We start from the raw sequence: 25,384 nt of genomic DNA on the forward strand, positions 1-25,384 counted from the left end.
ACAATGAGTTTGTATATTTTGTAAATATCTTATTAAGTGAATCATTCTATATTGTTCTTGCCATTACACTATTATGTATCACCATGTCTAGTATAAGTTAAATTTTAAGTACTATTATATTGATTGCTTTTCTTTACCATATCCGTTGTTTTAGTATATAAGTAGCTTTAAGTACTTTTGTTTGTATACTGTAATGTTCCTGATTTCACTTTTTATATTACTATTACCTTTTTTACCTTTCATTGTTTCATTTGTCCATTTTTCCCATCTTGTCTGTTTCTCTGGTACTATTCATAGGCCGACACGAGCTGAGCCCAGAAAAGGGATTTTGACGTAGGAAAAATCTATTTCTGGGTGATTGGCTCGTGTCGCCCTATGAAACCCACCCGTTTCCTTTTACCCACCCTACAGACAAGATGTTCATAGATTAAGGATGACCGCTAGGGGCGCTGCTGTCCTGGCGTCGGTAGTAGTAGTAGTAGCGGCCGCATCACCCTTTGGTATCAGCTCTCTCTGGTGGGGATTTTATGTGGAAGGTCTAAATTGGTAAATGGACTCGTGGTAGTGATCCCACTCGCCTCTATTCCCATACCGACACTTCTTTTTATAGAGTGAGCGAGTCAGTTTTACTGACATTTTTCTTGATTTTATTCTTTTTCTCTGGTAATTTTAGATTAATTTTACCTAGAAATAATGATCTTAAGGATATTTCATAGGGCGACACGAGCCAATCACCCAGAAATAGATTTTTCCTACGTCAAAATCCCTTAATTATGGCAAAACAAACCCGTGTTTGCCATCAGCTGATTTGAAACCAAAACATTGGCCGCTCCGTAGAATACCAGCTTAGATTTACCGTAGTATTTTTTAATACAATAATATGAGAATACATACAATATTATTGGATACAGTGAAGTAATGTATAACTTTTTAAAGGATTTATGGAAAAGATGCATAATTAATAAAATAACACCATGCATTTTTGGAACAGCGGCGGACAAGAACGAACATGAAAAAATATCCTCTGACAACGTGGATGGTAGTTACAAAAACTGCCTTAATTTGTATCATATTTATGTACAAAAATAAAAATATCCTATACAGGCAGTCCCCGGGTTACGACGGGTTCGGGTTACGACGTTCCGAGGTTAAGGCGCTTCTCAGTTAGTATATTCATCAGACATTATTTCCAGGGTTAAGATGCATGTTCCAGGGTTACGACGCCTACAACGCTCATCTGGCAGATGAAATATGACACCAAAAATGCAAAATAATCATTATTTGAAGGTTTTTTTTTATGGAAAATGCAATAAGAATGCAGTTTACATAGTTTTCAATGCACCCAAAGCATTAAAAATAAGGTTTTCTTAGGATTTTTTTATGATGTTCCGGCTTACGACGATTTTCGGCTTACAACGCGTCTCAAGAACGGAACCCCCGTCGTAACCCGGGGACTGCCTGTACCTAATATATTTTCATATACATTTCAAACATAAGAGCATGAACATCTATAAAATCGACACATCAATTGCTAAATTTGCACTCTTTTTAACTCTATATTTTCAGAAGAGCAGCAGGCAGTTGCTTACAAGAATGAACATGAAAAAACATCATATGTGATAACGTGAAGGGCAGTTTCAAAAGCTTCCTTAGTATCATTTCTGCGCAAAATTAAAAATACCCTATACATAATACATTTGCATACACATTTTAACCATTAAAGCATGAACATTTATAAAATCGACACATCAATCACTAAATTTGCACTTTTCTTAGCTCGATACTTTCTGAAGAGCGGCAGACAGCGGCTTACAAGAATGACCATGAAAAAATATCATTTCTGGGCTCAGCCCGTGTCGCTTTGTGAAATATCCTTTTAGTTCATATTTCTAAGGTAAATATTGCTAACATTACCAGAGAAAAAACCAAAATGGGATGTCAGAGCATTCTGACTCGCTCACCCTATAAAAAGAGGATGTCTGTATGGTTTCTGGGGCGAGTGAAACCACTACCACGGGCCTCTTGTCAATTAGATCTCTCCTTCACAAAATCCCCCTGCTAGAGAGAGCTGTTACACAGCCAGCGTCAGCAACTACTACTACTAGCGCTCCCACGCCAACACCAGCGCTCCCACGCCAACACCAGCGCCTCTAGCGGTCATCCTTTCAGTTAGCAGAATCCCGCACACACGTGTTTTTTCTTGCTGTGCTTTTTCGCTATCGCTCTTTGGATTATCTTTACCGAGATGGAACTTCAAGCTATTGCAGCAACTAAATTAAGTACTGCCTAAGTGTTTCACGTAATTTTAGCCAGTTAGGGCCCGTTTTACCGCTTTTATTTAGGTTATTGGAAGGTGCCCTCTACTACACGGCTACAGGCTCGCCCCACCTGGCTCGCCTCGTATAATTCTTACTCACCTCCTTCGGTCTCCCATACCGTTGTAGCTTTTTCTATGCAGTATTTATGTAAAGTTTTTCCGTGTTGTGCAAGATTTGCTATTCTATTATTATGGGAATCTAGCTCGATTGAGCTTTTGCCTTGTTACCTTAACTCAGTGTTCATGCATGCATGTACCTTTGTCTAGGTCTGTTAGGCATGTAGGACGTACGTCCTTCTCTTTTAGTCCTACCACCATGGCCGTCACCCTCCGTTCTTATGTACCGGACATTTCTTTCTCTTTTACTTTTGATTCCCTTCCTTTCTTTTATATAATTTTATGCTCATTTTACATTGCATGTTTGAGACGGTTAGAGATAGCCTAGGCTATCTCTTTCGCCTGGCCTTTCCGTCCACGTGGCCCTACCACTACACGGTGGACCAGGCGATCGCACTGAGCCACCGGCTCAGTCTCCCCTCCCTGCCTCCCTTTCCCCTACGGGGTATGGGGAGGCACGTACCGCTCGCTCACGTTGCCATGGCAACATCCGGGCTCACTCCCCTCCTCCCCTCTTCTCGGAGAGGATACGGGAGTCTCGAGAGGTGGAGTACCTTGAGACTGTCCCATCATACCGTTCTCACCCTGGGTTCCACGGGGTGTCTTGGTGCGCTCGGTTTGGGCTGGCCACCTGGCTCGATCGTACTCGGACCCCCTAGGGTCCCTCATCGCTCTCTCTCCTACCCCGGTCACCCCATTTTACCCACCACGCCAGCGGCGGGCTCCACTGGTTCCTCCAACTCCATCATCGAAGGGTGACGGAGAAGAGCTCCGCTACATGCTTTTATTTTTATTTATCTGCTATTTTAACTTCATTTTGTATTATATATATGTGTGTTTTTTACTGAATATTCCGCTAGCCGCGGAGCTATACTCCCGCTGTTCTAGTTATTCACTAATGGGTTAACTTTCTCTTGTTCCTCCCCGCCACGTTCTTGTACCCACCCCGGCGTATAACTGGTTGCTAGTTTGGTGAAACTCTTACTCCGCATGCCGGATTTTTTATAACTAGCATACCAGATCTACGGGACTCTCACCACCACAGGAGAACAGGAGAAGGTTAACACCTATTTCTCCACTCCGGCATATAGCGGAGTGTTATACCTCTTAACGGGCTTGTCCTGTTAACCAGTGTTGATACTCATGTATCTGTCCACTTACAGGCTACCAACTGCCAGGAGTCCGGCTGTAACGCCATACTACAGGACCCTGTGGACACGAGGTCTGCAGGACCCACGCGTCCTGCGCCATCCGCTATGGTGACATAGCGGTATGGCACTATGAAGCAAGCTCTATTTGCTATGACCTTGTAGAGCAATTTTCCTCCGGTGTAAGTTTATACCGGTATCTATTTATATAATTTGACCACATAAATATACTCCTATAAGAGATGCAATGACAATTTGAACTATATGTTTAATGATCAGCAGCTTAGCCTTCCCTTCTAGGGCTTACAATAACCCTCTCTTCCAGGCTACTGCCGTGAAGGACGCAGCAGCGACCACCCTGAAGGCTGGGTGGTTGGCGGGTTCGGCAAGAACCCTACAAAGGGACAGCCATATATCTTAGATAAGAACATGGCTCTCCGCCTCTTCCCGGGAGCCAAGGCCACTTGCTACGTCGACCCGGCAGCGGCGGCCCCGTACATCTCCACTATCCAGCTTCAGGTGGCCCAGGGGCTGGTGGCCCAGAGCAACCCTGAAATCGCAGACGACGTGGCTACCCTACACCTCAACTTGGAACCAATGGGGGTAGGTGATCCAGGTAGTATGTTGGATGAGGCAGGTTTGTTGGGGGCTCAAGGGCTTCCCTTGGGTCCTTCTGGATCTTCTTCCCCTGTTCCTTCTTCTACTTCCTTCCAAGGCTTTTCAGAGAGTGAACTTTCGGTCAGACCGAAGTCCACTCAGGCTATCCCTAAAGTGAAGGGAAAGCGTGAGTTTGAAGACCCTGAGAAGACAACATCTAAAAAGACCACGTCTTCCTCGTCTCATAAGACTCCGGCTCACCACCCCGGAGCGGAGAAAGCGAAGTCCTCTTCTTCTTCGTATTCAAAAAGGTCTAGAGGCAAATCCTCGAAGGATAAGGCCCAGGCTTCTACGAATCTTGAGCCTTTGACCTCTACTGGGGCACGCCCCAAGACTCCTACAGTGTCCAAAGACCCGGCTCCTTTTGACACAGATGCGTTTGCTGCAAATATGCAGCAGATGGGCAGTCTTGTCGGGAACCTGGTGCAAGACAAATTTGAGCAGATGTTGTCACACATCTCTACGTCATTCGAGGAGTCTGGTCAGTCGATTCGAAGCATTTTGGAGAGAGTGACCAACCAAGAGAATCTCATGGCGGGTCTCCGGGAGAACCCTGCAACAGTCCTCCCACAGTCTGGTATGGCAGTTCAACCCATGCCGGACTATGATTCTCTCCCTCCCTTCACACCAAACAATCCATGGAGAGTGTTGTCGTATGCCCCGTTTAAAGATGGCATGCTGACGTTACCGGACTGCGGCACTCGAAGATTAGAAGACTTCGAGTTCCACCCCGCCAGTCTGCAGCCACAGTTCATTGATTACGCCCGTCTTTAGAGACGGCTATATGAGCCAGGACGGACCAGGATACCCCAAGGAAACCGTGATCTACAGCCGAGATCAGGCCCAAAGGGAGTGGCTGAGGAGCTTGGATGACTGGGACTGTGTCAACACCAAGCTCCAGGCTTTTAAGAGCCCTTTTACTATCTTTGTGGCGGATGAAGAGACTCCTATTCCTTTCACCACAAAGTTAGCGGAGCTGACTCTCCAAGCGGCCATGAAAGACGAACCTATGCCGCAGCTCCGGGAAACCGAGCCAACATCCCTTCTTCTTCCTAGCACCGAAGACCTTTGGGCAGACCTACCATCCACATTCACGGCAGGTAAACTCAAGCCAGACTGTGCAATAGTAGAGTTTAGCGAGAGGCTTCCTAGGCTCCCGGACAATCTGATTCAAGCTGAAATTGATGCCAGGACCAGGCTAGGGAGGACATTAAATGCCCTAGTAATGACGGAGGTTGCTGCAGTAACATACGGCACGGAACTTCTGTTCAAGCTACTGGCTAAAGCACAGACCCATACTGTGCAGTGCGACCTATACGACTTCATAGTCGCACGATGGAATTGCAAGAAGCATGTACTGCAAGAGGCGACTATTTGCCATGAACCTAATAAGCTGCTCGCCGCTTCTATTTGGGGTGCTGACCTCTTTCCAGAAGTTCTGGTTAATGAGGTTCAGCACGAAGCGACAAGGCTGAACCAAAGCCTTAAGGTCCGTTGGGGTCTGTCGGCTAAAAGGAAGCCTGAACCTTCTTCTTCCTCTGCAAAGAAGTTGAAGCCTAGAAAATTCACACCTTTCCAAGCTTCTCAACAACAACAAGTGGTTCAAGCAGTACCGGTCTCTCAGGTGGTACAACCTTCCACCTCGAAGGCTCAACCATTCCTCCTGCTGACTTCCCAGAACCAACCCTCTACCTCGTTTGCGGTTTCACCAGCCTTCAACCCGGTCTTTGAAGGGCAAGCGTTCCAACCCTTTAACAGGTTTGGAAGAGGTAGCAGGGCTAGGGGTTCATTTTGCCAAAGAGGTGGCAGAAGAACACCTAGTAGGGGCAAGCACTTCCGGGGAGGACGTGGGTCACGACCTGCCCCAAGTCAGTGAGAACCCTCAGGTAGGAGGGAGACTGTTTCTCTATCGCCACAGGTGGGGGTTCAGCAACTGGGCACAAAGTATTGTGTCCAAAGGACTAGGATGGAGCTGGATCAAAGGTCCCCCTCCATCCAAGACCTTCCTTCAGAGACCAACATCGGAATTGACGGAGTATGCCGAAGAACTACTTCAGAAAGGGGTAGTATCAAAAATCAAGCATTTAAAGTTTCAAGGTCGCTTATTCAGCGTGCCAAAGAAAGGCTCAACCAAACAAAGAATAATCTTAGACTTGTCCCGTCTAAACTTATTCATTCGTTGCGACAAGTTCAAAATGCTGACTATCTCGCAGGTGCGGACCTTACTTCCCCCGTGGGGCCGTCACCACCTCTATCGATCTTACAGACGCATACTATCATATCCCAGTAGCAAGACACTTCCACCCGTACCTAGGCTTCAGGCTAGGAAACCAGGCATTCTCCTTCAAGGTGATGCCCTTCGGGCTCAATGTGGCCCCCAGGGTATTCACGAAGATGGCGGAATCAGTAGTTCAACAACTAAGATCTCAGGGGATAATGGTACGTAGTAGCGTATCTGGACGATTGGCATATCTGGGCAACATCCGTCGAAGAATGCCACAAAACTACGGTCAAAGTAATACAGTTTCTGGAACATCTGGGGTTCCAAATAAACAAGACCAAGTCCAGGCTAAAGCCGGACTCCCGCTTTCAATGGGACTTGAAATCCCATACTCGGTCAATTCCGTTGGCCAAAAGGAAGGAAATAGCCAAAGCAACAAAACAATTCCTCAAGTGCAAACAAACATCAAGGAGAAACCAGGAAATGATCCTAGGTTCTCTCCAGTTTGCCTCAGTTACAGATGTTCTACTGAAGGCAAAATTGAAAGATATAAACCGGGTCTGGCGCTCAAGAGCAAACAACAGGTCTCGGGGACAAGCTGTCAGCCATCCCGCCGATTCTCCACAAACGGCTCCGCCCCTGGGCGGAGGTCAAGAATCTATCCAAATCGGTTCCTCTTCAATTTCCCCTCCGGTGTTGGTTATCCACACGGATGCTTCTCTGAGCGGGTGGGGAGGCTACTCTCAATTCAAGAAAGTACAAGGGACTTGGTCCCCTCAGTTCCGCCAGCTTCACATAAATGTATTAGAAGCCATGGCAGTGTTCCTCACATTGAAGAGGCTTCTTCCAGCCAAGAAATCTCATATCAAGCTGGTATTGGACAGTGCAGTAGTAGTACACTGCATCAACAGGGAGGATCCAAATCAAGTCATGTGAACCATGTCATGATAGCCATATTTTCACTGGCAGCCAAGCACAAATGGCATCTATCCTCCACTCACCTGGCGGAAGTAAGGAACGTGATAGCAGACGCCCTGTCTCGTTCAGTTCCTCTAGAATCGGAATGGTCTCTGGACAGGCACTCATTCCCGTGGATATGCCAAAGGGTCCCAGGCCTCCAGGTGGATCTTTTCGCATCACAATCAAACCACAAGCTCCCATGCTATGTGGCTCCCAACCTGGACCCTCTGGCCTATGCCACGAATGCCATGGCCATAGATTGGAATCAATGGGAAAAAGTTTACATCTTTCCTCCAGTGAATCTTCTGTTGAAGGTCCTGAACAAACTCAGGACCTTCAAAGGACAAGTCACTCTGGTAGCCCCGGATTGGCCCAAGAGCAACTGGTTCCCACTACTTCTGGAATTGGGTCTCCGGCCTCAACGGATTCCCAATCCCAAACTGTCTCAGCCAGTACAAATGAAGACTGTGTTCGCTTCCTCAGGAATTCTCAAAACCCTAACTTTATGGACTTCATGAAGTTCGCGGCTAAAAGAGATGCAGACATTGATCCTCAAAACATCCTTTTCTTAGAATCGGATAAAAGAGAATCAACTTTACGTCAATATGACGCAGCTGTTAAAAAGCTAGCAAATTTCCTGAAGGAAACGGATTCTCGAACCATGACTACTAACCTGGCTATCTCCTTCAGATCCTTATTTGAAAAAGGTTTAGCAGCCAGTACGATTACTACAAATAAGTCAGCTTTAAGGAAAATCTTTCAATTTGGTTTTAAAATAGACTTAACAGATTCTTATTTCTCGTCTATTCCTAAAGCTTGTGCTAGACTCAGACCAACAGAGAGACCTAGCTCAGTTTCATGGTTGTTAAATGATGTTCTCAGACTGGCCTCAGATACTGACAATGATTCATGGGATTACATATCTCTCCTAAGGAAAACACTCTTCCTGTTAAGTCTGGCTTCAGGAGCCAGAGTATCTGAACTGTCGGCTCTTTCTAGAGACTCAGGCCATATAGAATTTCTCCCATCAGGAGAAGTTCTCCTCTCCCCAGATCGAAAATTCTTGGCCAAAAACGAAGACCTTTTAATGAGATGGGCTCCTTGGAAGATACTCTCCCTTCCTCAAGACCCTTCTCTATGTCCAGTAACTACCTTACGAGCCTATCTCTCAAGGACATCTACTAGGTCATCAGGTCCCTTATTCACGAGGGAAAAAGGTGGCACTATTTCCTTAAAAGGAATTAGACAACAGATCTTATACTTTATTAAACAAGCCAACCCAGATTCGTTCCCCAAAGTCCACGACATTAGGGCAGTAGCCACCTCAATTAACTATTTCCAACACATGAATTTTGATGATCTAAAAAAGTATACAGGCTGGAAGTCGCCGACAGTATTCAGATGCCACTACCTGGAATCCTTAGAATCTCTAAAATTTCCAGCAGTGGCAGCGGGAAACACAGTTTCCCCTGACACTGTCTAAGTAGTTTAGTCGTAGATCCAGATCTCCTTTCTATCTGCCTCACTAACATCCTTCCTGTGACCCTGCCACCAGGTTCACCCCCCCCCCCTCCTTTTTCGAGCCTTAGTTGCCAAAGGCTATATCGTGATGTTTTCCTTATTTTAATGCTAGGAATTCTCACAATTGTATATATTTTTCATTGTCTAATTTAAGTTATTATAAGTTAGCATAATTCTAGTTTTTATGATTTCTTGTTATTTAATCATAAGACTAATCTAACTACTTCACGTTAAATCAAGTGTTTATTCGCTAACTTTTGTGATTTTACTTGAGATTATATTCATCTTTTATATTTCGTTTTTTATTATTTCCTTGTACTATTTAACCTTTACCAAGCTTGTGGCCAATTCTCTGGTACTATTTCACAAAGCGACACGGGCTGAGCCCAGAAAACGGATTTTGACGAAGGAAAAATCTATTTCTGGGCAAGGGCCCGTGTCGCCCAGTGAAATCCCCCCTTTTTTATTGATCCCACCCCACCCTTCAGCCCAAGCTTGGTTCTCTAACATTCAAGGATGGCCGCTAGAGGTGCTGGTGTTGGCGTGGGAGCACTAGTAGTGGTAGTTGCTGACGCTTGCTGTGTAACAGCTCTCTCTAGCAGGGGGATTTTGTAAGGAGAGATCTAATTGACAAGAGGCCCGTGGTAGTGGTTTCACTCGCCCCAGAAACCATACCGACACCCTCTTTTTATAGGGTGAGTGAGTCAGAATGCTCTGACATCCCATTTTGGTTTTTTCTCTGGTAATGTTAGCAATATTTACCTTAGAAATATGAACTAAAAGGATATTTCACTGGGCGACACGGGCCCTTGCCCAGAAATAGATTTTTCCTTCGTCAAAATCCCTTATTTGATAACGTCAAGGGCAGTTTCAAAAGCTGCCTTTGTATCATATTTATGTGCAGAAATAAAAATACCTATGCGTAATACATTTTCATACACATTTTAAACATAAAAGCATGAACATTTATAAATTGACACATCCATTGCTAAATTTGCACTCAACTTAATATTTTCGGCATAGAACAGCGTCAGAGGCATATATTTTACCCAAATACCTATGTAATAACTCTCAATACAATTTTTTATTATCATTTGCATAACCTTAATGGGCTGAACGGTATTCCTACAAATGTATATATTCGTTAGACATAACAGCGCTAGCGGCGCAGTTGACCAAAAATTGTGCCGTAAAAATACCTTAAAATGCTTATTTATGAATATTTTTGAAGAACCAGCCGTAAAACCGTATTCCGCTGTTGAGAGATTAACGGCCATTAACCCCGCGGGAAGCCTGTATTACCTTTACTAGAACTTTTAAAACACTATGAACATAAACAAAACAGTGTACATATGTGTTAATACCAATTGGTTAAAGAAACTTGTCACAGAGAGAGAGAGAGAGAGAGAGAGAGAGAGAGAGAGAGAGAGAGAGAGATTTCTCAGTACATATACGTATCCTTTTACGGCCAAGTTGGCAGCACTTAGACTAAACCCACTAAGATGGCAACACTCCCCCACCCTTGCTGTCAGGTTTCTCGACATTTGTGACAGGCTCACCCTTATCGTCATAGGACATGTCATTATAGGGGATCACCTCATAGAATGACTCCTCTTTTGGAAATACACATTCCTTTGGCAGTGCAAGGACATCTCCTTGGTCTATAGTGTAATTCCTTTGGCAGTGCACAAGTTGACAGTAGGATATTTAGAACGTATCTGCGTAGACTAGGACATCTCCTTGGGTTATCCTATTGTCTCTTCTGTCTACTTGTGGCCCCAAGCTGAGTGGCTGAGAGAGATTCCACTTTAGCACAACCTTCTCTGCCAGTCGTGTGGAGAGTTACCACCAATCAGCAGGATCTTTATCTCTTCATGACTGGAGTCTGTCCAGTATGTCTTTCGAGCGAGAAACCTTTCTTGCGGGTATTTCAGAGGATCTTCGTCAGCTGTATAAAAGATGAGCCATCTGCTAGGATTGGCATCAACGAAGGGATTTCTCTCGACTTGGAGTTTCTGTTCAATTGTAACTCATCCAGTGCCCCTGGCAGGACAGTTTGTATCTTCCCTAATATGATTGTGTGGAGTAGGGAATGAGTGAGATGATTGGTCTCTTTTCTTTCCCTTTTCTCCTTTCTTCATACCTATGGGCAGTTTGAAAAAAAGGCACTTCATATGCTGGAACTGGCTTGATGCAGGTAAGCATTGCATCCATACTGATACAGCACTTTTTATGTTCTATATAGCATATAAATCTGCTTCTCAGTGGCTCCAACTGTTCTCTCCGGCAAGGAGAGTGAGGAGTGGTGACAAACCTGTTTCTTAAGGCTAACATGGTTTGTTGCTTGAACAAATATAGTTCTTTTTTGACTTCCATGAATGCAATGAATCTGGACATGTTTCATTGTATTTAAACCCAGGCGACTTAAACATTTAAAAAGTTAAGGTCCTCTTCTTTAGAATTCTCATTTCTAGGAAGAATGATCAGGTGTGCCGAACCTCCAGTCAGTTCAGTATTCTGATACCTCCCTCCAAGTGTGAGTCTATCCTACTGTTAAGACCGAAGGTTTTTTCTGCGTATGAACACATGACAAATTTTTAATTAATTTGTATTTTTCAAAGCTAACAAACCTTAGGCCTTAACATTGACCACCCCTCTTATTTTTCATCCTGGGTTGGAAGAAAGACTGATGTGTCACTGGATTCAAGCGTGGTCTCTGACTTACTTCCACCTCAACTACCACCTCAACTACATATCAGATGCAAGATACCAGAGATTCCTTGCATTTACCATTTTTCATTGTTTGTAACCGGTTTCCAGCTGGCATTAGAATATTAGACCTCAGGTTTGTTAGCCATGAAAAATGCAAATTAATAAAAAAATTTGTCATTTTTCATTCAAGTTTTTTATGACTACGCATTTAAGCAACAATTATAATGTTACTTATATTTTATCTTTTTTACTTTTATAACTTATTTAACTAGAAGATAGGAAAAATAAAGAGGTGGAGGAAAAAAGGTTAGAGGTGCCACTTAGAAAAGGAAAACAATATTAATGGAGATGAAAACTGACATCATTAAGTGCTCTGACAAAGGTGACTTTTTTTTCTGTCTCTCTCGGGGCCAAGATTTATTACATATTAAGGTAAAATATCTAGCCGTGCCACTGTCTAAGGTATCATTAACCAGTCTAGGTCACCATAAGGGGGACTGCAGTGCCTGTAGACTTTTAAATTTCAGTTACTGGCAATTTTTGGTTACCATCAAGCCCCTAGGAATGGGACTCTGTTGGTAACCAAGGGCTGCTTGTATTTGAAAATCAGTACTTATTATTAGGTAAATCATTTATTTATCTTACAAAACAAATAAACATAAACCATAAAATTCTCTCATCTCGGTAAGAGAGAGAAAGAGAGAATTATTATTTAATATTATTTAATTTACACATGAAAGTTTGAAAACTTATAAATTACTTAAAAAATTAAACCTACGTATACATGTGTATGGTTTCACAAGGCTTCACAAATATCACTGCGCATGTCAGTGAGTTAAGTACCAATGAAAAGTCTGCATGTCTGTGAATTTGTGCAACTTGAATCACAAAAGATCAAAGTATTACTGTATGAAACTTAATTTTATTATGGAAATATATTTCCTTTGAAATGTTAAACTAGAGAGATGTTTCTTTAAACAAGTGTTAAACTAATGAGATTTTGCCAGAAAAAAAGGATTTTTATGGCAATTATTTTGCATAAAATTAAAAGTGCTCAACTTACACTTATTTCAGTAAGTCTGGCTCATTTTACAAGTGATCTAATAATAGCATGGATGCCGGCCAGGTGAAGTGTTCTCTCTCTCTCTCTCTCTCTCTCTCTCTCTCTCTCTCTCTCTCTCTCTCTCTCTCTTTTAGGCCAAGGGGCTGTAGACTGTAGGATTAGGTAAATATGAAAATTGATTTGTTTGTATTAAGAAGCAAGATTATTTTTTTACATTGCATTTTTCTACAAAGAATAGTATGTAATCAAGTAATAATTGTAAGCTGATAGTTATGATGATATTAATGTTGTTAGTTGTATAATTATAGTTAATTAAAAATCTCATTTTGTACAGGTCCGTGTAAGCCATTCACTATTCCCACGTAATTACAAGGTGATTGATGTTATGGCAGATGGGGCCAATAGACAGATGTTCAAAGAAGATAATGGCTCCCTTAAATCTGTAGAAAACTATTTCAAAGAGAAATATCCATCAAAAAAATTACATTATCCAAAGCTTAATGTTATTCGGGCAGCACCTGATAGTAAGACGGTGTATCTTCCCATTGAGGTAAGAAGTGAAAGGAATGTATTGTCATGAAGGTTTTGAATATATGTTGTTCCCATTGAGGTAAGAAGTGAAAGGAACGTATTGTCATGAGGATTTTGATATATGTATTGCAAACCTATCAGTCATACGTAGACCAAATCTTACTCTCAATATCCACAGATGCCCACTCACCAGTCTTCAAGATGAAAAAATTAGACCTACAAGTGGCTGTGCACATGTGCACCTGTGAACCATTGGTTGTAAGGAACTACCCAATTCATTATATGAAATCTTTATTTTGTCAGTTCAGAATTGTGGATCCCAGATTCATCCTTATTGAAATACTCATTTCATATAAATAACTTACCAAGTAATTACATAGCTAACCTTTCTACTCATGCAGCAGCCTTTTAAAAATTCCCAGTAGCAATTCTGTTGTATTTGTGTTGGTGATAGGCCCCGCCCACTATTGGAGCACTCAGAAAATGATGTGATAGGTAAGCTCAATTGTGTTTCTGCTGGCTTGTCATTAACATCAGAGTTCTTGCCAGCTTTTTCACGGTTTTCAATTATATTTTGGTGATGTGCAATTGATTTAAGTTTCAGTAAGTCAACAAACTTTTGTATTTGCTTAGGTTTTCTTAGAATTATGTCCAATTCCAACAATTCTAGCTTTATTGCTATGAAGGCTGTAAAACTATGTTAACAAAATCTTGTTATGATCTTTATTCAGAGTGCATTAATTGTAATGGACAAGAATGTAGTAAGGAGAAAATGTGTTATGAATGCTCTTCCTGTGATGAGAAGCAGTGAAAAGTGCTTAAATCGCACACAGATAAGTTAAAAAGGGATAGGAAGAGGAAAACTGTTTTTAGATCCAAGAGATAGTCGTGGAGCCCAGAAACAACTCCTAACCTAGTTTAGAAGTTACTCCTGGTATTCCTTCTACTACTCCTACTCCTAACTTTTATCTTAATTCGTGTCCTCCCTTGCTTCCTACCCTAATGCCATTGCCAGTCTTGAATCTGGGTTCAATAAGATGATAGGACTAGTAATAAGTACAGGAGCAATTATAGATAAATAAAATGTTACCTGAAAAAGTGTAGTGCAAGTCCCATCAGTCCTCCTGGTAGACCACAGTCCTTTTCAAACTCCCCTAAACCCAGGAGAAGACATATTGGAAGTCCAAGGGAGGCCGATGGGGGTTGGCCCAGTGGTAGTCTCTCCCACAGATGAGCCTGTTGCGTGATCCTAGGTGTTGACAGAAAGCCATTGAAAAAGCATCTCATTAGGAGTGCACCAGTTGTCTTCAAGCTCCGATGATTCTGACACGGACAGGAGGCACAGGATTCTTTTAGAACACTTAGCTCCCTTCAGATGATGTGGGTCAATATTCAGATTCAATTCCAATTAAACAATATAAGAAGGCCAGTGCTAGCCCACAGCATTCTTGTAGTTATGCTGTAGCTCCATGGAATACAGTCCCACCTCCCAAGTGCTTGGTACATTGTTACCAGATCTCATTTGCCACTTGATGCTAAACTATATGAAATTATGCTAAATCTGTCATGCCACCAACTCTTCAGTTTCCAACACCCACTTCTGAACACCAAGCACTCAGTCCCAGACATGTTTCTCCATAGATGAGCTTGCTTGGGATGTTGGAATACATAGAGGTGTTTGTCAATTTGGGCAGACTGCATATAAGAGTAATCCAATTCTTTCTAAAGGCTAACTGGAATGGGAAAACACATCCAGACACTTGTGTTTACGATCGCCCTGGAGATCAAAGCGGACCTGCAATGGTGGCTGTCCAAAGAAAGACTGTTAGAAGGGAAGTCCATTCAACCTCTGAATCCTAACCTAGACCTTTATTCATACTCATCGGACTTAGGCTGAGGAAGCAGGAAGTATCTGGCATGTGGGCCCAAGAGCAACAAAGTCTACATATAAATGTCAGAGAACTTAAGCGGAAGAAATACCGGATTGACTTCTGATGACTACGGCCTGTTCCTGACCTACAAGACATACCTGAATACCTGATGCCAACCCTCAGCCTGTCCCTGATCCCCCATGGCCTTTAATAATAATAATAATAATGAAACTGTAATAACAAAATGATGCAGGTAAGGAATTTTTTCCCTAATCTTTCTTGTTAATTCCACAGAAGCTTGAAGTCCAGAGCTGTCAAATATGTCAAGTAATGTTACAGGAGGGAGAGTCTTGCCAGATTAGTGATGAATGAAATTCTCTCTCTCTCTCTCTCTCTCTCTCTCTCTCTCTCTCTCTCTCTCTCTCTCTCTCTCTCTCTCAAGTAGGTTCTTTCACGTGGGGAGGAGGTAAGGGATTCTGCTTTCATACTTGCAAAGGCCGGATCCCGATGGAACACCTACAAAACTTTTGTCATTAACTGGTGTGGACATTTCCATCTTTGCAAAAACTTACTGCTTTGGTGTGCTTGGGTGAGTCTGGGAGGGGCCGTGGTTTGGAGGGAATTTGAATTTGAAGCTAATTGTGGGAGTTGTGGTGGTGAGTCGCCACCCAATATGGTTTTCCCATTGCTATCTTGAGGGCGGAACCATCTCCAGGGATCAGCCCATCAGAATCCAGGGGGGGCTGGTTTTTGGGATGGGACTTTTGGCTTTTGTCCAGAAGCTCACCAATGCGTTTGGAGTGAGGAGTCAGTCCCCATTAGTGGGGGCAGAACTCCCAGCAGGCATGGCTTATACCTGGTCCACTGCAAGCATATTGGTGATATATCCCAATAGGGTATGGGGCAGACCATGGGGAAGCAACTTCTATGTGTGCCATTGATGGAGAATGTCAAACCCTGTCTAGTCTGCGATACCTTATTAGTCTTCCCAAGCAGTAGGTGTGTGTGTGTGTGTGTTTTTTTTTTTCTCCCTTTTTTTCTCTCAAATTCCCATGACTAGTCTCTCTAGTACACTGTCCCCTGGACCCCCTACTCTTTGGCACCGTTGACACCTTAGGCTTGGATAAGGACCTCCCTTTGCCATCCCCAACCTCCTCCAGTGAAAACAAAGATTCTTTGATTGTTACTACAAGCCTTATGTAGTTCAGAACAGAGGAAAGAATAGTAGATTTAATAATAGAAAAGGGATTTTGACGTAAGGAAAAATCTATTTCTGGGCGATTGGCTCGTGTCGCCAGCGAAATATCCTTTAATCTATTATTTCTAGGGTAAAGAAATACTAACACATACCAGAGAATAAATAAAATAAAGAAAAAGGTCAGTATAACTGACTCGCTCACCCTCCAGGAGGGGTGTCGGTATGAACACTAGGGAGTGAGACCACTACCACGAGCCAAATGCCAATAGAAATCTCCCACTACAAAACCCTCCAAGAGGGGAGCCGACCCACAGAGTGAGCAGCTCGTACTACTACTACTCCATCCCATGCTGCCGACTGCTGCGCCTCTGGTGGCCATCCTGAAGTTAGCAGACAATCTTGGGCGAAGGGATGGGTAGGGTGGGATTTCGCTGGCGACACGAGCCAATCGCCCAGAAATAGATTTTCCTTACGTCAAAATCCCTTTTCTGGGCTCAGCTCAGTGTCGCTGCGCGAAATCGTACCAGAGAAATAGCACAAGATTGTAAACAAAAGTAATAAAATAAAACAGAATAGGTCTCAAATAAAAGATAAAATAAATATAAAGTGAATATAATTGCTAAAAAGATACATATACACAGTGATATAAAATTAGGAATATACTTAAATTACCCTTAATTCTAATAATGTTTCTTAACAAAAGGTAATTTACATATATACAGGTAAAATGGCTTACATGTATCAAAATGATATCTGTGTAAAGGCATGTATCAAAAATATAATAGCAATTAATATAATCAGATAACAATTAATCAACAATGATAATATATAAAGGAAAGTATATGACTTAATATACAAAACCCGTAACCATTATAATACGATGTATCCCGTAGCATAAAAATAAGGGGGTAACATCCATGAGATCAATGTTTATAATCATCTGTGAGTGTCCCTAGCCAAACAATAAGGGGCACCCACTACACCATCATAAAAGCAGCTAAGACACAAGGTGAATGCAAATGAACAAGGTAGGAATAGACGAACTGTTGGGTGAGGCAGGTAGAAAGGAGGACTGAATCTTCTACTACAGATTAGCTAGAGGTCAGGGGAAACTATGTTTACCCGCTGCTACTGCTTGGAAATTTCAGAGCTTCCAAGGACTTAAGGTAGTGACGTTTGAACACTGTCGGCGATTTCCATCCGGTATACTTTTTTCAACTCATCGAAGTTCATATGTTTGAAAATAATTAATTGAGGTGGCTACTGCCCTGACATCATGTGCTTTCGGGAAGAGTCAGGATTGGCTTGCTTAATAAAGTACAGGATTTGTTGCCTGATGCCTTTAATGGATAAAGTTCCACCTTTTTCCCTCTTAAAGAGGGGACCCGATGAAGATGAAGAGGTCCTGGACAGAAAGGCTCGTAAGGTTGAAACTGGGCAAAGGGATACATCCTGTGGAAGGGGTAGTACCTTCCAAGGATCCCACCTCATCAAAGGATCTTCATTCTTTGCTAAGAAGCTACGTTCCGGAGAAAGTAGGACTTCCCCTGTGGGAAGGAATTGAATATGATCCGGATCCCTGGATAAAGCCGACAGTTCTGAAATTCTTGCTCCTGAAGCTAAGCTTAATAAAAATAGGGTTTTTTCTTAAGAGCATTATAAACGAGCATGTGTCATTATCGGTTTCTGAAGCCAGTTTTAGAACATCGTTTAAGAACCATGAAACTGACGAAGGCCTTACAGAAGGCCTAAGTCTAGCACATGCCTTAGGAATAGACAAGAAGTAGGAATCCGTCAAGTCTATGTTGAATCCAAATTGAAATATCTTTTTCAATGCTGACTTGTTTGTCGTAATCGTGCCTAGCTGCTAAACCTTTTTCAAATAAGGATCTGAAAAAGGATATAGCTGAATTAACTGTCATGATTCTAATATCTGATTCTCTCAGGAAGATTGCTAACTTTTGACAGCAGCATCATACTGTCTCAAAGTTGAATCCCTTTTTATCGGATTCCAAGAAGAGAATATTCTGAGGGTCAATATTCGCATCTCTTTTTGCCGCAAACTTCATGAAATCCATAAAGTTAGGGTTTTGAGAATCCCTGAGGAAGCGACACAGTCTTCGTTTGTACTGACTGGGAGAGCCTGGGATTGGGGATCCGAAGAGGACGAAGGCCCAGCTCCAGAATTAGAGGATACCAGTTGCTCTTCGGCCAGTCTGGGGCTACTAGAGCCACTTGACCCTTGAATGTCCTGAGTTTGTTTAATACTTTCATGAGAAGATTCACTGGAGGGAAGACATAAAATCTTCTTCCAGTTGTTCCAGTCTAGAGCCAGGGCGTCCGTGGCATAGGCCAGAGGGTCCAGGTTGGGGGCTACATAACACGGTAGTTTGTGGTTCGCTTGAGATGCGAAGAGGTCCACCTGTAGCCCTGGAACTCTTTGAAGGATCCATTGGAACGAACTGTTGTCCAGTGACCATTCCGACTCTAGGGGCACTGATCGGGATAGGGCGTCTGCTATGACGTTTCTCACTCCAGCTATGTGAGTGGAGGAAAGATGCCAACTGAACTTGTCTGCCAGGGAGAAGATGGCTACCATGACATGATTTAGATGACGTGACTTGGAGCTCCTCTGTTTTATACAATGTACTACCACTGCGCTGTCCCAGGACTAGCTTTATGTGGGAGTACTTTGGTGGGCGCAACCTTTTTAGAGTCAAGAACACTGCCATTGCCTCCAGTACGTTTATATGGAACTGACGGAACTGAGGTGACCAAGTCCCTTGGACCTGTTTGACCTGGGAATACCCTCCCCAACCGCTTAAGGACGCGTCTGTGTGGATGGTGATCCCTGGTGGAGGGAACTGAAGGGGTACTGACACTGACAAATTCTTGACTTTCGCCCACGGCCGAAGTCGATTCTTTAGAATCAGAGGGACTGAGGATAGTCTGTCCCTGGACCTGACATTTGCCCGCGAGCGCCAGATTCTGGTAAGGTCTTTCAGTTTGGCTTTCATTAAGACGTTCGTCACTGATGCAAACTGGAGAGAACCCAGGATCCTTTCCTGAGCTCTCCTTGACGCTAGTTTGTGACTTAGAAATTGCTTGGACTGACTTCGCTATTTCTTTCCTTTTGGCTGATGGGATCGACAGAGTGTGGGAGGATAGATTCCATGAGATGCCCAGCCACTGAAAGTTTGGACTCTGGAGTGAGTCTTTGATTTGGTCCTGTTTTATTTTGAAGCCTAGATATTCCAGGAACTGAATCACTTTCAGTGTAGCTCTGTTGCATTCCTCGACTGTTGGAGCCCAGATCAACCAATCGTCGAGATACGCTACTACCATAATCCCTTGTGTCCTGAGTTGTTGCACTACCACTTCCGCTAGCTTTGTGAACACTCTGGGTGCCACGTTGAGTCGAAGGGAACTACCTTGAAGGAGAATGTCTGGTCTCCTATCTTGAAACCCAGATAGGACGGAAGTGTCTTGCAATAGGGATGATAGTAAGCGTCTGTAAGATCGATAGAGGTGGTGACGGCCCCACGGGGAAGTAAGGTCCGCATCTGTGAGATCGTGAGCATCTTGAACTTGTCGCAGCGGATGGCTAAGTTTAAGCGGGACAAGTCTAAGATTACCCTTCTTTTTTGTGAGCCTTTCTTTGGCACGCTGAACAAGCGACCTTGAAATTTTAATCTCTTGACTCTCGCTATAGCTCCTTTCTGAAGGAGGTCCTCTGCGTACTCTGTCAATTCTTTGGAAGGAAGTTGACGGAAAGGTCTGGCTGGAGGTGGGGGTTTCGTCAACCAGCTCCAACCCAGACCTTTTGACACTATGCTCTGAGCCCATTCGCTGAAGTTCCACCGGTGTCGAAAGTGAAACAGCCTCCCTCCTACCTGAAGTTCTTCATTGGTTCTGGTAACCGCCTCGGCCTCCTCTGAAGTGCTTTCCCCTATTAAAGGGGCCTCCCGATCCTCTCCCACGAAAGGAACGCTTACCTCTGCCTCCCTTACCCGAGCGGTCATACTTCTGTGAAGCTTGACTCTCGAAGGCTTGATTGTAAGCTGGAGAGATGGCGTAAGAGGTGGAGGGCTGAGGCTGAGGGGATATCACATAAATTGGCTGTGATTGACCTTTAGAAGTGGAAGGTTGGGCTGCCTGCACTAATGGTACCGCTGGAACTTGCTGAGGAAAGCGTGGTTGCTTTTTCTGGTAAGGATGGAAACGCCTGGGTTTCCTCTGTCCCTTACCTTTAGGTGTTAGGTCTTGCTCCTCTTAGCCGTAAGGCCCCAACGGTCCTTAAGGCTCTGTTCAACCTCGTAGCCTCTGACTGGACTTCCTTTACCATAGCTTCTGGGAAGAGATCTGCTCCCCAGATGTTAGACGAGAGTAACCTATTCGGCTCATGCCGAATGGTTGCCTCTTGTAGGACATGCTTCCTACAATTCGTTCTAGCAGTGGCAAACTCAAAACATATCTGACTGTACCGTTTGAGTCAGGGCTTTGGTCATGAGCTTAAAAATCGGTTCTGATCCATAGGCCATGGTTGCTACCTCGGACATAGCCATAGAGTTAATTGATCTGGCTAGTCGCGATTTTGCGTCAAATTCAGCCTGAATAAGGCTATCTGGAAAGCCTGGGTAGCTTTTTCACCAAACTGCTCCATAGCACAGTCCGGTTTTGAGTTTTTGGCCAGCTGAGAAGGTGTTCGGCAAGTCTTCCCACAATTCTCCAACTGAGGGGAGTAACGGAGAAGTGGGATCTGCTTCCTTCAACTGAGGTATGGGTTCTCCCTTCTGGCCGCTGGGATGGTCGACCTCGCGATCCTGGTCAGGAACGGGAGCGGGGTACTTTCATCCATTGTGAAAATGGTAAAGGGACTCTTAAAAGGTTGTATCTTGGTATTAGAAACAATCCATGTCCTCTAAACACCTGAGCCATTCTCTTTGAGCCTGGTCTCGTGAATAGAGGACTGTCTCCTTTGGTACCCTATCGTCCCGAACCATGGCTGAAGGTGTGAGCCTTGCGTAGCCTATGAACGGAGGCTGGAGGTCTTCCGGGGTAGAACTCGAAGTCCTCTATTCTTCGAGTCCCAAATTCCGGTATAGAGATGAGACCGTCCTGAAGGGGGCGTATGACGCTACTCTCCATGGGTTGTTCATAGAGAACGGAGGTAGCGAGTCATAGGGAGGAAGCTGAGTTCCACTTGTATTGGAAAGTGGAGGAGAGGCTAGAGGAGCTTCTCTTAGCCCGGCTATAATGGAGTCTTGGGAAGTAATCCTATCCGACAAACGAGAGATCATTTGTTCCATGCTACTCTTAGGGACCCCACCAGGTCGCCCACCTGTTGCAACAGGCCAGCAATTGGAGTCCAAAGCCGGAGCTGCTGCGGAGGTGGAAGGGTGGCTCTGAATCGGAACCAAGGGTAGCGGAACTGGTGACTCTGCGGAGTGCGAGATCTCTCTCTGGAGGATTTACTCTTCGAGACTTAGAGCCGAGCTAGAAGCTTTAGACCCCTGTCTGCTCCGGGATTCCCAGCCGGAGACTTACGGGAGGAGGATGAAGCTGAGGTCGTCTTCTTAGACGACGATGACGTCTTAGTCAAGGTCATCACTGCTTTACTCTTGACCTTAGGTCTAACCGAAGCGTCAGGAGGAGAATAAATAAATTCATCACCCGTAAAGCCTTGGAAGGATGGAGAGGTTGCAGGAGTAGAAGAAACAGTTTACGCCCAAGGGAGACCCTTGGGTGTCCACCGTACCTACCTCGACCAACAGGTCGTCTACACCTACCATAGGTTCAACATTAATATCTAGAGTCGCGAACGTCTGTGGAGATATCCTGGTCTTGATCAGTTAATGAGGCAGCCAGCTGTTGTTGGATGAAGGCGATAGTCGGGGCCGCCTCTACTGGGTCGACGTATCCTGTCGCCTTGCCTCCGGGGAAGATTAATACCGCCAACCGTTTCTCAGGATGTAGGGCATACCCTTGGCGGCGTTCTTCCCAAAACCGCCGACCCAGGCCCGCAGGGTAGCCAGTGCGGTATCCCTCACTGCCGGCGCCTGGAAGAGAGGGCGTAGATTAGATTTAAGAATCTCTTAAAACTAAAACTTAAAGTATAACTTAAACTAGATGCCTTAAGTTAAAATGAATGATGAAAACTTAAGCACTAAAAAAGGAGCGGAGCAGCTACTGGAGATGGAATACTTACCCCGTCCAAAAGCTGGCTCACCAAGTCGTAACATATGGTACACGTCTCATGGTACCAGACCTGGATGTCCCCGTGCAAAGTCGCGCATGGAGCATGGGACCGGCAAACTTCGTGTCCACATGGGTCCTGAAGTGTGGCGGCGCATCCCGGATGCTCACAGTTGGTGGCCTGTAAGTGGGAAGACACATGAGTATCTTAAAGAGTAACACTTACAGACTAAAGGACAGAAGAACTCCGTTGCATGCCGGAGCTCGGAAAAAATTTGGGCATAACCCCTCCCTGCATCGCCTGAATAGGCTATAATCCCCGGAGAGATCCGGTAGCATGTAAGGGAGGGGGGATGGTTTTAAGGTACTTAAGATAAACTTATAGTTAATCTAAAACACTTAAACCTAAAACACAAACGAACCGGACCAAGTCCAGTGCGTAGCGGAGTGTAGTAACTCAGCAATACGGTAAGGTTAGCAGTGACCCCCTGTATGTTCCGGTCCACTCTACTGGGTGGGCTAACATCTTTCCACTGGATACCAGGACTCCGGTCAGGAAAGGAGCCCTAATAAGGTGGGAAAGGGCGAGAAGACATACAGGCTCGAACTAGCACGGAGCGACCAGGTAGCAACGGAGGGGGGGAAAGGCCAGTACCCCCCACTACGTACCACCCGGCCGGACCGAGAAGCCGGAGGGGTCGAGTCCAGTCTGGGTCTGTCCCGACTCCCTAGCCCCTCCGCCTGGGGGGAGAGAGGGAGGCAGGCTCGGGTAGAATGAGCGAGCATGGGCAGACCGACCCACCCCCGCCCGACTCTATGGAAGAGCGGGAGGGGGGGGAAGGGTGACTGGGCAGGCGTCTGGCTGTCTCGTGATCACGTAGTGACCACGAGGCGGTAAGACCAACATAAGACAACTAAGCCTAGGACAAACCAACTGATCAGAGAGATTGCTTCGGGAAGCAACTGAACTGAAAAGCGGTAGCATATAGGCCCACTGGGCCGAAACCAACTGATCAGAGAGATGCTATAGGGAAGCAACCGAACTGATGAGCGGTAGAATAGGCTCAATGAGCCAGGGCCTAGGCTAAGCCAGACGCCTAACCTAACTATAACAATACATTAAATAAATAAAAATGAAAGAAAGAAAACAATATAGCAGGAGAAAAAATCCAGGAGTGTACGACTAACCCGAAAGCAAGTCTACCACTCAAAGCTAGTCGGAGGCCGATACTAAGAGCCGGGACTAGGGTCTGGATAGAAGAAGCCTACATAAGGTAAAAGACATGCATGCATGACAAACCTGAGTAGACAGAACCATAAGAAAAGCGGATAACTAATATAGAGCGTACGTAGAAAAGGGGATGTTCTAGGTATGGGAGACCAAGAACGAACCCACCACGAGGCAGAACCATGCTGCCATGCTTCCGACCCAGAGATCGTATTTATACCTAAAAAACGGCAAATACTGTCTCAGGGCCGGAAAAAACCAACTAACCATAAATACTGAGTACTTAACTTAGCTGCTGCGATAGCTGCACGCTCCATTATAGATAAATCCAACGAAAGGGCACAAAAAACACAGAGAGAAAAATATCACGTGTGACTCGTGTGCGCTAACTGAAAAGGATGGCCACCAGAGGCGCAGCAGTCGGCAGCATGGGATGGAGTAGTAGTAGTACGAGCTGCTCACTCTGTGGGTCGGCTCCCCTCTTGGAGGGTTTTGTAGTGGGAGATTTCTATTGGCATTTGGCTCGTGGTAGTGGTCTCACTCGCCTAGTGTTCATACCGACACCCTCCTGGAGGGTGAGCGAGTCAGTTATACTGACCTTTTTCTTTATTTTATTTATTCTCTGGTATGTGTTAGTACATTTACCCTAGAAATAATAGATTAAAGGATATTTCGCGCAGCGACACGAGCTGAGCCCAGAAATAGAAATGTTAATCCTGGTATTGGAATTTTACTTGGTTCTCAAGAACCTGACACTTATAATAAATATCTTTCTCTTGAACTCGACAAAAACATATAAGAGCTGAATATATTTGATGTCCAGAGAGATTTTGTGAAATGCATTGGCAGAGAACCAAAGATAGCCTCTCAAGGCGAAGGAAGCTTGCTTATAGAAGTTTCATCAGATGAAAGTAGAAAATTACTATCTGTTAGTGCTGTAGAAAGAAGCACAGCAAAATACACTCTTCACGAACAATGAATCGGTCTAAAGGAGCAGTTTATAATACTGAACTCATATTATTCTGAGGACACACTCCAAAAAGAATATGCTGATCAGAAAGTGGTTGATGTAAGACGTATCAAGAAAAAAATATTGGGAATATTATTACATCCAACACCTACTTATTGATTGTTTGAGACTCCTTAAATTTCTGAAAGCTGCATGGCTTCACCTGCCAGTTAGACAGTATATTCCCGCTCCCAGAAGATGTTTCCATTGCCAAATGTTTGGCCATCTGATTACAACATGTAGGAAAAGAGAAAGGAACAAACTAGCTATATGCTGTAACTGTGGAAGAAAAGAGCATGGGATGTGTGAGCTTACTCCATCTTGCCCTAATTGTGGGGGAGACCATAATGCTAAACATAAGTCATTTATCAAGTATGTCAATGAAAAAGGAACAATCTGAATCAAGACTCAAAAGAGGCAAGACAAAAGACTTGGCAGAAATTCAACACCCAGCATTTATTTGCTGATGCAATAAAAGTAAATGGGAAAAGACAAAAGAAATTGAATCTCAAAAAGTCTAATGAAGATAAAGAAGAAAAAATGGATGCTGGGACAATGGTCAGCAAGAGGACTTCTAAGTGAAGAGTCTGTAGCAATGCCTGAATCAAAAGTCAAGCTCCTTGAGAAAGGAGATAC

The 25,384-nt window shown here is 44.2% G+C and overlaps 1 protein-coding gene across 2 annotated transcripts in view; it reads left to right on the forward strand.

Moving 5' to 3' along the window:
- Positions 1–25,384, forward strand: part of LOC135221697 (protein argonaute-3-like) — a 699,537-nt gene that overhangs the window by 215,475 nt on the left and 458,678 nt on the right. For both annotated transcript variants that reach the window (XM_064259435.1, XM_064259437.1), the window contains one exon: positions 13,051–13,266. In XM_064259435.1, coding sequence (XP_064115505.1) covers positions 13,051–13,266 — 216 coding nt within the window. The remainder of the gene's footprint in view (positions 1–13,050; positions 13,267–25,384) is intronic.

The sequence above is a fragment of the Macrobrachium nipponense genome, chromosome 3 (assembly GCF_015104395.2).
Source record: "Macrobrachium nipponense isolate FS-2020 chromosome 3, ASM1510439v2, whole genome shotgun sequence".
Taxonomy (NCBI): Eukaryota; Metazoa; Arthropoda; class Malacostraca; order Decapoda; family Palaemonidae; genus Macrobrachium; species Macrobrachium nipponense.